The sequence below is a fragment of the Anopheles coluzzii genome, chromosome 2 (assembly GCF_943734685.1).
Source record: "Anopheles coluzzii chromosome 2, AcolN3, whole genome shotgun sequence".
Classification (NCBI taxonomy): Eukaryota; Metazoa; Arthropoda; class Insecta; order Diptera; family Culicidae; genus Anopheles; species Anopheles coluzzii.
In genome coordinates, this window is record NC_064670.1 from 83702319 (window position 1) to 83716105 (window position 13787).

The window sequence follows — 13787 nt, forward strand, 5'->3', positions numbered from 1 at the left end:
AAGTAATCTTATAATTTATTCTAAAACATATACAAATTGAAAAGTCTGCAATAATAACCAGAGCTATAAAGATAACGAACAAGAAAATAAAATTAAAAATGAAACAGAATTGGATGAAAATATTCAGAGAAAATGAACCGGAATAGCCAAACAGACGCATCTAACCATGTGTTTTCTTTCAACCACAATCTATAACAATCTTGATGTATGCTGCAAAACAATAAATTGCGTTTATTTTGAAAATAATCAAATGAAATTTTATAAAGTTAAAGTGTAGTAATCCAATCAAATGTGTCAGTAATCGTTTGCCAAAAATAAGTATCGTTTAACACGTATTCACTTGAACCAGGTTTAAGTTCTGGCAATGACAGTGTTGGTGAAACGGATCTGCACCTGCGACGTTGCCATGTTGGTGTTACCGCGGGTAAAATCGGTCAAACTTCTCACAGCGGTTGGCATGCGGCGATCAAACGGATAACCCATCGGGCGTCGGTCAGGGTACAGCTGGTCGCGCAGTCCACAGAACGAGTGCGAATCGTTGCAGTTAACATTCCTGGTAAGAGAGAAGTGCAAAATGATTACTACCTAAGCAGATACAAAACAACAACCACAATTCCATACTCATCAAACTCCTGGTTGACCGTATCGTCAGCGTAGTTGGAGATCATGGCGAATAGATCAAACTGCATGCCTTCGGGAGTGCCCTTCGGAATCAGCAGATGGTGCGGCCAGCCGCAGTTGCAGAAGCGGAACTGTTCCGTGCTTGGCTCGTTGATGTTAGACAGCGCGACTTGACGGAAGGTTCGCTCGTACGGAATGGTTACACTGGATTGTTCCGAGCGGCGGACGATGTTATTCGTACCAGGGTTTACTGCAAATCAAATAAACAATAGAGTGCTTCTGGTGTTATTGCAAGTATAGACTATTGAATATACTTACGGTTAACGGTGAACTTGTCCAGCTCAATCATCAACAGGCGTTGCTCATCCATTGTCAGACCAGTGTTGCGTTCATCCACCTTCGGTCCAATAAAGATACGGCACGTTCCACGGCGTGTAGCTCCGCTAGTGTTGTTCACCGTCAGTCTGAAGGTGAACGGTGCGTGCTGCAGATGCGTGAACGATGCAAACACGTTTCCTTCCGGTCCAAAGTCGAGTCCCGTAGCGAGATCAACCTGCGATCGTTGCCAGTACGTCAGCAGCACATTGGCCGGCGCATTGGCACGGTTCAGCTGCACTCCAAGCGATTGGATTTGGATGCCATTGTAGTTCAGCTGATTAGCATTGTACGGCTGCAGCGTGCGCTTGTAGCGATGGAACATGTTGTCCACCTGGGCGTGCAGACGGTAGAACGATGGATCACGCATAGCGGTCTGGAACTCGCCCACCACACCGTATCCCTCCAGGAAGCGATTATCTGGGTCATGGCTGTACGCGATGATGTTGTGCAAGTTTCCGTGATAGTTTCCATAGAACTGGCTGTTCACCGACAGTGCCGACGGTTCCATGATGTTACCCAGCACATCGATACCGGTGCGCTCGTCCAGAGGAATACGATTACCACCGGGCTGCATACAAGGTAAATCATTATTTTATCGAGCGATTTTTTTGTTGACTAATCTACTTACGCCCACGACGTATCCACCGTCAATGCTTTCGGCAATGCGAGATTCCGAGCGTTCAAGATCGCTCACCGTAAAGGTAACACTATCATCCACGCGATTGATATCCTGAGAGCGGTATAAAATCATCAATGAACATATGATCCGTGGATCATGGTTTTAAGTACCAACCCTCAGAACGGTATTCTGTGGACGCGGTGGGAACGCCCGGTTATTCAAGCTGCGAATAATCTTCGGGAAGTATCCTTCCGGCAAAGGCTCACGCAGGTTCGTCAGTGGTCGTACACGAGCGAGACGATTGCAGAAGCGCTCCACATTGTAGCGAGCAATCAACTGCTGGTGCATGTAGTAGAACAGCTCACCACGGCGGTCCTTGTTGACGACACGGTCGGGACCCTCGCCCGGATACACCAGATGCCAATGCCAATGGTGCAGGTTCACACCGATGTCCTCGCGGAAGTAGGCCAAACGCTGCTCATCCTCCCGATCGGAGGCAGTATAGTTCATCGGAATATCAATAGTCATCTAAATCGATGTACATAAAACGATACAGTGTTAGGTCCGATTGTGCAACATCTCTACCCTCTACTCTACTTACTCTGTTCTCGGCCTGTACGATGGCACCCTCCTCACGGAGCTTAGGAAAAACGCTCGGATCAACGAACGAGTCCGGGAACAGCTCCAGGAACGAGGGAATGTTCAGATCCTTCGTATCCGGACGGTGCTGAATCGCAACGGACAGCGCGTACTGGAACAGGATCGGATTCAGTCGATCACGCGAGTAAGCCGCCACGCTCATTAGCGTCTCAACGTCCGGCTGGTTCATAAACAAATTGATAAGATCGCCCGCAATTTGACGGTGCTTTGGGTTGAACAGCGAAAAGCCTCCCCGGCGCGGTACGGCCTCCGCGAAGGAAATGGCCGGCGGCGACACATTCCTTACGGGAATGCGCGTATCGGCATCGTTTCCGAAGCGGCTCTGCAGTGAGGCGCCGATCGGACGGTACCGCTCAGTCAGGAAGTTTTCCGGTAGATCGACCACGGTTTTGCCATTGTCCTTTGGGTAGAACGTTGGCTCCAGTGGGCGCTGCAGCAGGGCCAGAAGCTTCTTGTTGTCCGACATCGTTGCTAGTATTGGTGGCTAAACACTTTTTGACACTGCACGACACACTGTTAAGAGCAAGCACTCACTCTATTCGGTTGATCTCGTCAAACTGTTGATGATTGTGACGATCTGCAGCGTCTTATATACGAATTAGATTGCGCTCAAACCACAAACTAGCCTAAATATAACGATAATTTAGATGGATATTTTTCGGACGACAACCGCCACTATCGCTCCGCGGTTCGGGTCGACCAAAATTATCAAGATTTTCTTTTTCGTGTGTGTGTGTGTTAAGGTTCATGACAATGTAGCAACAGAAACAACATATTTTGTCAAGCATTGGAAGCGTTGTGGGATCCAAAGAAGTGATAAGCAAGTTCAAAGAAAGATTTAACATGTAAAAGAAGAAGCAACATCAGCTCCGAAGATGATATATCAGACGATAGCAATTGCATAAACTCTGCGAGATTTTTTAAGCTATTTTCTTCCATATTTTCTTGAGAAATGCTTTCATTTTAAGAATTCTTAAACTACTATACTCATAATGGTCGATTTGTTTTCATTAAATGTATTATTTAAATATGTAACTGAACACATTCCAGATTCTGATTTGCACGATGGTAAATAATAACGAAACAATAGGTTGCTTATCACGCAATTTAACCACTACGTTCGGTTAATGACCTAGACGTAAGATAAAAGGCCTGCTTGTACTAGTTGAAAAAAATGTATCTATGCTTATTCGAACATAAAAAATGTAAAAATGTTCCAATGAGCGACTTCTTAAATAAATATTCTTTGAATTGATTGTGACAATTGATGCTGACAAAAGTGTTTTTAGGCAAATGTTTAGTTTTTTCTTTTAATTATAGTAGCATCGTCGATCATGTTTATGTGGGCCGGTCCCGTGGTACAGTCGTCATCTCGAACAACTTAATAACATACCCGTTATAGGTTTAAGCCTAGGATGGTCCTTCCCATCGTAGCAAGGATTGACTATCGGGCTGCGTGGTAATGAATTAAGTCTAATCGAACTACGTCCAATCTTGAAGGAGCCTTTGACGTGTGTGTATTAAAAGAGATAGGATATCCGTATTTGATCTAGCCCTGCCTTATTAGTCTCAAACGTAAGTGCCTAAATCAGAGGTGTCAAACTGTTGGCTCGTAGGCCAAATGTGGTCCGCGAAGACTTTCGGTGTGGACAGCGACCGCTTGAGCCAACATTTATTTTACATTTCAGCTTCTACCGTACATGTCAGTCAATTCCTTACACCTTAAATATAAAGTAAATATTTCACTTAACAACATGTCCGTCATGGGTTCAAGCTGCTTCGTGTAATCAATAAGTCACTGAAAGCCATGCTTTGGCGTTGGCCGACAACGACTGTTGTGCAATTGAAGAAAAAGAGCAACTTCGCAGGTTTCTCTACTAGCTGTCAGACCGTGCAACGGTATAAAACCAAAAATGGTTAAACAATCAATGATAATTCTGTAGTCCTTCCGATGCATAAAATGTTGTAGCATATATTTCATGGACAATTGTTTAAAGAACCAACTCTCGTTTAGGCTGCAAACTCTTACAAAATTTTGAATATCCAGAAGTCTAAACTCTTAACAATTTGTATGCGAGTTTGGAACATCTTTTTTTATTAATCAATCACGGTACTCGGTAACAAAAGAGTAACCAAAGAGCACTTTCTATTATAGAAATACATGGACAAATTAACATAATCGCTCCACCAACTGGAACGAAAAACGCAAGCTTTGACACTTTTTTGTCATATTGTTTTGGGAAAGATCGGACTCATCTTTACCAGTGGTTGCAGCGTAGAACATTATACTTTTCCAAAACGTTTCAATATCAGATGCAATCAGATGTCAGTACAAACACGTGTTAATTTGATAGGATATTACCAGTGATCTCAAGATTTCCAGAAGGCAGCTTACCAAGACCAAAGCGAAAATATAAACCACAAGTGGGCTTATGAATCTGATTTTGATCGCCATAATTAATAAGGATTTCAATGAAAATTGACCGGAAGGGAGTAACGGTTACTATGGACTTGTATGACACTTAGCATTCCTCGACTGTCAACTGAAGATTTGTCTAAGGCTCGACTAGACTGGACGATCCGAACTGTAGTAATTTATGGACCTTGGACGACATCAAAAGTAAGATTTCTCTGTTTCTAACGTACGTAAATGATGTTCACAACCAATATCAGCTCAAAAATAATGATTATCAAAATGACACTAATATCAACATAAAATTTACTGTTCTGTATTTGATAAACGAGTTTTTGCCATTATTGTTACGTACTAAACCTTGTTACTGGACACAAAACTATTCAAATGTCGGAAATATCAGAAACCTATTGCCAATTTAAAATAATCGTCTGCAGTTTATTTTTTGTTTTTTACATCAAATTTTAATATATTGTGACGTAACTGTAATCCCAAATGAAATGAAAAAAAAAACTGCTAACGATCTAATTTTTTTTATTATTTAACATCATATAAAAACTAGGCAGCCGCCAGTGTTACTATTTGCAGTAGCATTATAGCCCGCGGGATTAAATAAGTTTGACATCGCTGGCCTAAATTATAATCGTTATTTACATACATTCAGTCTTCCTTATGACAATCTCCATTTTACTGTGCTTGTTTTGCATGTCAGGTATGTTTGATTAGTAGTAGTATTGCATTTAATAGAATTGTAGTTTTAATATTAATCATTATTTCTTTGGTGAAACGATAAACCAGAGCTCTGCTAAACTCTTTTCAGTTTGTTTCATGTAAGAGTGGAATAATCTGTTAACATATAGTTTGAAATTGCAATATCACTTCTCTTGTCAGGCTATTGGTCGTGGGCCCGGTCTAGTAGAGTCGGTTCAATTTCAGCGCAATAGAAATATCGAACACGAAATCTGTATCAAACTAGAGCTGAGATCGCCAGTCGAGAATAAGATATTTAAATTTGATTCTAAATTTAGCATTATGAACTTTATAAGTTATTTCTGAATGATAAAAAAGGTAGTTATGACTAACGAATCAGTTAATATTGGAACATCATTAACTGGTACGCCAAACCATAAATATTCATGTTTGAGCATTCTGCGTGTCCCACCACAGTGAACAATATGTTTTATTTGCTCTTCTAAATCACTTTCATATCATTTCTTTCATTTCATTTCATTTCATTTCATTTCATTTATTAATTCAATATCCGCCATCATGGTTAAATAAAACAGAATTAAAACTAATTAAACCCTAACAAATAAACAAAATAATTCATGAAAAACTAAGCCTAACTAAACTAGTCTTGACCTAGCAAATAAATTAAAGAAAAAAACGTAGGTAGAGCGTAGAGACTATCATAAAATTAACGAAAACTTAGAAGATTAATTAAAGAGAATTAGAAGAAAAAATACGGTTACGGAAAGAGTTAAGAGAGGAGTCGAAATCAAAGAGATGGTAAAAGTGGTTAAACAACCTGAAACAGGATAGAAGAGGATCATTGAAAGTATAAAGAGTATGACTTGTTTCAATTGACAGAGGATCAAGAGGACGAATAGAACGAGAGGGAACATACAACGAGATGGACGAGAGTAAATCAGGAGCATCAGTATCAGAAGGTTCCATGGTTTAGCCGTTAACTGAACGGCTTCGTATCATGATGGTCTTAGGCATGGAATTCAGACTGTTAAGTTCAATCAGATTGGACTAATTTTGAAGACCTGCATTTTTAACAATAAATTAAGGCTGAACGAAGCAAAACGACCTGTCCATTTTTAATGCTATTTTTCTTTCTGTATAGATATTTCTGCTTAAATATGCATTATAAACAATTTGAGATACATATTTCAATTGCATGCTTGTTAAAAGTTTATTCATAAATCGTTATATTTTGTTCGTTCATTACATCGTTTTTTTATTAGTTTGTGGGACGATCGATAATAGTATTCATGAAACGTAAGGTCACAGTCGCCAATCGCATGTTTTTGTACGGTGCAACGAAATCTGCCACTGATCTAACACCGTTCGATGCTCTTCTATCGAATGGAAAGCCCATCGCACGACGGCTAGGGTAAACGCGATCCCGCAGTCCGCAGAACGCATAAGAATCATCGCACCCAGCATTCCTGTTGGTGGTCGAAAGCGATAGCATTATAATATCATAGCAACGGGTGGTCGGCACAATCTGTATGCCACTTACTCATCGTAGTTAACGTTAGCGTTATCGTCTTCAAACCGCGAGACCATTGCAAACAAGTCAAACTCGACGCCGTTCGCATTCCCTTTCGGCAGTAGCATATGTGCCGGCCAACCGCAACCACAGAATCGCGATTGTGCATTGCCTGCGTTAGCCTGCTCCACGTTACCAAAGGTCCGCTCGAACGGAATCGTAACGCTCGAGTTGGACGACTGCCGTACGATGTTGTTCATGCCGGGGCGCACTGAAAGCAACAAATTCGTTATTGGTTTAAGCCGGTCAGCATATAATGTCCCACAGATTCATACAATTTACACGGAAGCTGTCCAGCTCGATGGCCAGCAGACGACGATCCTCAAAAGACAAAGGGCGACCCTGCTCGTTTTGGCGCGGCAAGAGAAAGATCCGTACCGTGTCTTGTCTGTTTGAGCGAGCAGTCGAATTGATGCGAAGCCGATAAACGAATGGAGCACACTGAAGATGCGTGAAGCTAACGAAGGCACTGCCCGCTGCAGAAAAGTCTATTCCAGCACGCAGATCAACTTGCGAGCGCTGCCAAAAGGTTACAAAACTGTTGACAGCGCCACCAGCGCGATCGAGCTGCGTTTCAAGCGCTTCCAGCGTTACGTTGCTATTAGAAAGTTCGGCCATGGTGTACGGAGCGAGACGAGCTTTGTTTCGGAGGAAAATATTGTCGATGAACTTGTGCCAGCGATAAAAGATCGGATCCCGCATAGCGGTTGCTACACCTCCCATCACTCCGGACGATTCCAGATACGTTCCGCGTGGATCGTGAATGAAAGCCAGCAGCACATGTCCCATATTGTGCACATCACCGTACAAATTGCGATTGATCGAGATGGCCGATCGTTCGAGAATGTTACCCAACACGTCTATACCTCTTGTTTCGTCCAGAGGCACTCTTACACCGTCATCCTGCAAAAATCAATGCAGGATCGCAATCAGAACATCAAACAATCCCATCCCACCCAGTACATACACTAACTGCAAATCCAGCATCGATCGCCTCTAGTACGCGGGGAAGCCACGATTCGATATCAGCTATTCTAACCTCTAATCGGTCGGCACTGCGTGCAACGTCACTGATCGTCATCCCGGGATATCGGGGACAGAAGGTGCGATTGTTGGATGTACGCAACAACTTAGGGTAGTAGGCTTCGCGCACCGGTTCGCGCAGATTAGCTAAGGGTTCGATTCGTCCCAGTCCTTGCGCATAACGATCAATTTGATAGCGGGCGAGCAACTGCTGGTGCATGTAGTAGAACAGCTCGCCCCGTCGATCCTTCCGCACAACATCCGGTGGCCCAGAAGCGGGATAGACCAAATGCCAGTGCCAGTGGTGCAGATTTACTCCAATATCCTCTCGGAAGAATGCCATTCGCTGCTCAGGCTCTGCATCCGTAGCGGTATAGTTCATTGGAATGGGAATCGGCATCTGTCCAAGAGTGTTGAGGTATGGAAACACTATCCCCTTACAACAGTTAAACACACCCAATACTTACCCGGTTCTCATCCAGCACGATTGATCCTTCTTCCATCATCCTAACCTGGGCAGCCGGATCAATGAACTGATCTGGAAACAGGTGTAACAACGACGGTACGGACACGCTCTTCGTGTCCGGACGGTGCAGCAACGCCACGGACAGTGCGTACTGGAACAACGGTGCATTCAGACGATCGCGAGCGTAAGCGGCCACATCGACGAGCCTATCCGCATTCGGTTGATCCAAGAACAGCTTGGTCAGCTTTCCTGCCGCTTTCCGATGTTCCGGATTGAAAAGGGAGAACGAGTCCCGGCGTTTAATCCACGTGGCGAACGTAAGATCCGGCAGCTCGTCCAAATCTTTGATGGTCACCACCGTTGGCGGCACGCCCGTATCATTGCTGACTTGCGACGAGGCAGGTGAATTTGGTCCAAAGCGATTGGCCAAATTTTGCCCAATCGGGCTATAGCGCGAGGTAAGGAAGCGCTCCGGAAGATCGTAGAAAAGTGTGCCATCGTTCTTGGGAAGAAACAGTGGCTCCAGCGGGTGTTGCAGAAGTCCGTGAAATTTCTGTGTTAAAGTGGCCATACTTTACACTTTGAAAGATTGAATATGATGCGAATTAGGCTTTCCACTACAAATGATACGAATCTATTTCGCAAACGGAGTATATATACTAAACAAGTATGGTATTTGATGCATTTGCGTACAGCGATCTGTGCATGTCTGTGTATGTTTGGCGGCATTGATAGATATGTACCGAAACATGCAATAAAAACCGCAGAATTTTTTGGTAAGGTAACAATGACCTCCTAAAATCAAGCGTTTAGTTGACCTTGAGCCAGCTGCGTTTTACACTACTGTCTGCACTGTTATTATAGGTTCAATGACCAATGTGTTGTTCAACCCTGCGTCAAGATTACACAACCTATTCAGCAGCATATTGCGGCGATGATAACAGTTTGGCACGAAGCGATAAGCCTGGGTATGTAAAAATGTAAGCAATTTTGTTTTGTAGCTTACATTGCGCTATATTAGACTGTGTTAAAACAACATGACATCCACAGGATAGTATTTTCTATAATTTTTCAATCTCGTACATAAACCTTTATTTAGATCATTAATTTCAAACACGACGATAAACAATGAAAATTATTGTAACAAACAATTTGTTGTTTAATTTTAAACCAACTTTTATTTTAAATTCCAAAAATAATAGGGCACTTTTTATGACAATTAAACATTATTTTGTATTTAGGAAAAATTATGTCTCAAGTGTTTTACAATTCAAAGTTATAAAATAAATGACGAAAAAAATATCCAAAATAAAAAAAATTCTGCCGTGGCCACAGTGAACTGCCATACAAATCTTGATTTTGTTATGTTTATTTTTTTGTGTACTGTTACCCATCTTAATTAAGCCATATGGCCCGTTGGAGATTAACCAATAAATAATAATAATAATAATAATAAAACTAAAACTACTTTAAATATAAAAGAGAACAAAAGAAATGTTTAAATAACAAAATACGAAGTTAATGAAAACATATTAAGATATTTAAACAACAAGAGTTCTTGCTTTGATAAATGCGGTCTTATTAATTACCCATACCAGGATAGTCATTCCAACGTATAGCGAGCACGACATAATAAGCTTGAACCCACGACAGACATGTTGATAAGCCATACGGGCTGACAACTGTATCACAGACGGGCCTGTGGGTTCCAATATATTTATCTGCACAATCTTCATCTTTAGCTCAATTTGTGCAATGTTGGTAAGCTCATCATTTAACCTTTTCCATAGGCTTATCAAAAATGACATGACAGATCGTAAACATAAACAAAAATAGGGCGAAATCGCAAAAAAAAACAACTAAGAAAGTGCCATTAAAAGAGAATAACTAATGAGATAACAGATCACATGGTCAGAGCATCAGTTGCACAACAAATGCGATTCTACAGCAAAAAATATTAATGTAGCTAAACAATCAGTCTTTGCTGCTAAGGGATTGTCCGGATGATAAAATATCCTTGTTAGCGATTTAAGAATATAATATAATATCTGATCTGATCTGAGGGAACCCTTATTTAACGTTACGTTTAAAAGTTTTAACGTTAAGCATTACCGTTCCCTCAGATGATATTACATAAATATCATAACATTATAATACATTATAATGTATATAATACTAATAACATCTTATTAAAAACCGCTATGATAAAAGCACACACCTTTTTTTGAAATGCAACACTTTATTAGATTATATTCAAACATAAGTCATGAGTAAAACAAAATTATTCACCGGTCGGCATCTTTTTGAACCGTGCCAAGAGCCTCGATCGCAGAATTAACCCGTTTTAAATCGGTATTCGGAAATTAGAAACGGGAATAACATTGCTATGTTTCCAAATCCAACTAAACGATCACCCTCGCGATTGTGGCGTACTTGGTACATATTCACGAGTTGAGCAGGAGAGGCACTCATTTAGGTTCGGGCAATCACCGTATTTGTGAAGCGAATTTGTACCTCAATGTTGGTCATATTACTGTTTGGGCGTGTAAAGTCTGACAGCGTACGCGTGGCCGTTGGTATACGACGATCAAACGGATATCCCATGTGACGCTTATCGGGATACAGCTGATCGCGGATGCCACAGAACGAATGGGAATCGTTGCAGTTTATGTCCCTAAAAGCAAACGGAAAAGTTGTACCGAAATGAGGTAATTGAGGTGTGTTAACAACCACAGTAAAGCAAATTCATACTCGTTAAACTCCTGGTTGACGGTATCATCGGCAAAGTTGGAGATCATAAGGAACAGGTCGAACTTCATTCCCTCGGCCGTGCCCTTGGGAAGCAGTAAATGATGGGGCCAGCCGCAGTTGCAGAAGCGGAACTGTTCCGTTTCGGGTAGATTAATGTTGGAAAGTGCCATCGGACGGAAGGTTCTCTCGTACGGAATGGTAACACTCGATTGTTCCGAACGACGAACAATATTATTCACACCGGGAGTCACTGCGGAAGTATGTACAAGGTTAAACTCCATTTCTAAAGATACAATAAACAGTAAATAAGCTTACAATTGACACGGAATTTATCCAGCTCGATCATCAACAAGCGCTGCTCGTCCATTGTCAGCGGAGTGTTACGTTCGTCCGTCTTCGGTGCTATGAAGATACGACACGTTCCACGACGAGCCGCTCCAGTAGTGTTGTTCACCGCGAAACGGTAAGTGAACGGTGCGTGCTGCAGATGCGTGAACGATGCAAACACGTTTCCTTGCGGCCCAAAGTCGAGTCCGGTGCCCAAATCAATCTGTGACCGCTGCCAGTACGTCAGCAGCACATTGGCCGGCGCATTGGCACGGTTCAGCTGTACACCGAACGATTGTATCTGCACACCGGCGTACCCGATTTGATTGGCATTGTACGGTTGCAGCGTGCGCTTGTAGCGATGGAACATGTTGTCCACCTGAGCGTGCAGACGGTAGAAGGCGGGATCGCGCATAGCGGTCTGGAACTCGCCCACCACACCGTATCCCTCCAGGAAGCGGTTCTCCGGATCGTGACTGAACGAAATCAGATTGTGCATGTGGCCGTGATAGTTACCGTAGTACTGACTGTTGACCGACAGTGCCGACGGTTCTATGATGTTACCCAGCACATCAATGCCAGTCTGCTCATCGAGCGGAATCCGATTTCCTCCGGGCTAGTGTAAAGAGAGATCACACGTTATTGACCAATTTTTGCAAATCCATTGTAATTATAAAATTGTAATTATTATATACAATTGCAACATACGGCAACAACGTAACCACCATCGATGCTCTCAGCAATACGGCTGCCCCATAGTTCTATGTCGGTAATTGAAAGAACGACATCGTCCTCAATTCGATTCAAGTCCTGGAAGTAACGGTTACAAACACAATCAGTAGTCAGAATCTAATCGATTGCGTGCAAATAAATCTTACCCTCAAGATCGTATTTTGTGGACGAGCAGGAAAACCTCGGTTTGTTAAGCTTCGAACGATCTTCGGGAAGTATCCTTCCGGTAGGGGCTCTCGCAAGCTAGTCAGAGGACGCACGCGGCTCAATCGATTGCAGAATCGATCCACATTGTAGCGAGCGATCAGCTGCTGATGCATGTAGTAGAACAGCTCACCACGGCGATCCTTATTGACTACGTTATTCGGACCCTCGCCCGGATACACCAGATGCCAATGCCAATGGTGCAGGTTCACACCGATATCCTCGCGGAAGTAGGCCAACCGCTGCTCATCCTCCCGATCGGAAGCAGTGTAGTTCATTGCAATGTCTATTGTGATCTGTGGGCGAAAAATAAGCGTTGATCAAGTTTGTTAATCACCTGCGACACGTCAAACGTGTGTTACTACTAACCCGATCCCTTTGATTGTTTACGACGGCGCCTTCCTCTCGAAGCTTTGGAATGACCGTCGGATCGACGAACGAATCCGGGAACAGATCAAAGAACGATGGAATGTTTAGGTTCTTCGTATCCGGCCGATGCTGAATGGCTACAGCCATCGCGTACTGGTACAGGACCGGATTCAGCCGATCTCTCGCGTACGAACTAACACTCATTAGCGTGTCCACATCCGGTTGGTCCAAGAACAGTTTAATCAAATCACCAGCAATTTTGCGATGTTTCGGAATAAACAACGAAAAATCGCCCCTTCTAGGCAGCTCCTCGGCAAATCTAATGTCGGGCAGAGTAGTAGCCCGCACAGCGATGCGCGTATCCGCTTCGGACGAGAAGCGCGTCTGGAGCGACTGGCCAATCGGTTTGTAGCGATCGGTGAGATAGTTTTCCGGCAGATCGACCACCGTTTTGCCGTCATCTTTCGGGTAGAACGTTGGCTCGAGGGGGCGCTGCAGCAATGCCAACAGTTTAGTGTTGTCAGCCATTTGATTATCCGTTAGTGCTTCCACTTAAAGGAACGATTCGGTGTTTAAAGACGCGCGAGAACGAAACGAGAACCACCAGTCACTGTTACAGTCACGTTTGTGATGCTACAGAAGTAGTTGGTATAGTTTATATATCATTCTGATTTGCACTTGACGTGCCGGTGCCTGGTTGTATGCAATTTCTTCCAATTCCAATCGCCATTTTTGCGGTTTACGACCACTGCATCTGCGATAATGCTATGGTACAATGCAATTGTAATCTGCAATTGTTGCAGTACATGGGAAGCAAATGTAAACCACGCGTATGCACATGCATGAAGCTTTGATAAAACATATCAATCCGTTCTATTTTTGTGGATGTTTGCGGTATTCCAATCATTTGGTAAGCGTTTACGATAACTGGGAATGTGTGTCC

At 42.9% G+C, this 13787-nt stretch overlaps 1 protein-coding gene across 1 annotated transcript; it reads right to left on the reverse strand.

Annotated features, from left to right (window-relative positions):
- Positions 1-206: 206 nt before the first annotated feature.
- Positions 207-13487, reverse strand: LOC120951745 (uncharacterized). The gene is made up of 18 exons (XM_040370629.2): positions 12845-13487; positions 12418-12771; positions 12248-12349; positions 11528-12155; positions 11213-11462; positions 10946-11135; positions 9373-9425; positions 8463-9033; positions 7940-8395; positions 7248-7875; positions 6943-7183; positions 6670-6868; positions 2220-2762; positions 1793-2146; positions 1628-1729; positions 940-1567; positions 622-871; positions 207-553 (listed from the first exon to the last, which is right to left on the reverse strand). The coding sequence occupies exons 1-18, from the start codon at positions 13370-13372 to the stop codon at positions 352-354; spliced, it is 6279 nt and encodes a 2092-aa protein (XP_040226563.2). The 5' UTR covers positions 13373-13487; the 3' UTR covers positions 207-351.
- Between the last annotated feature and the right edge of the window lie 300 nt (positions 13488-13787).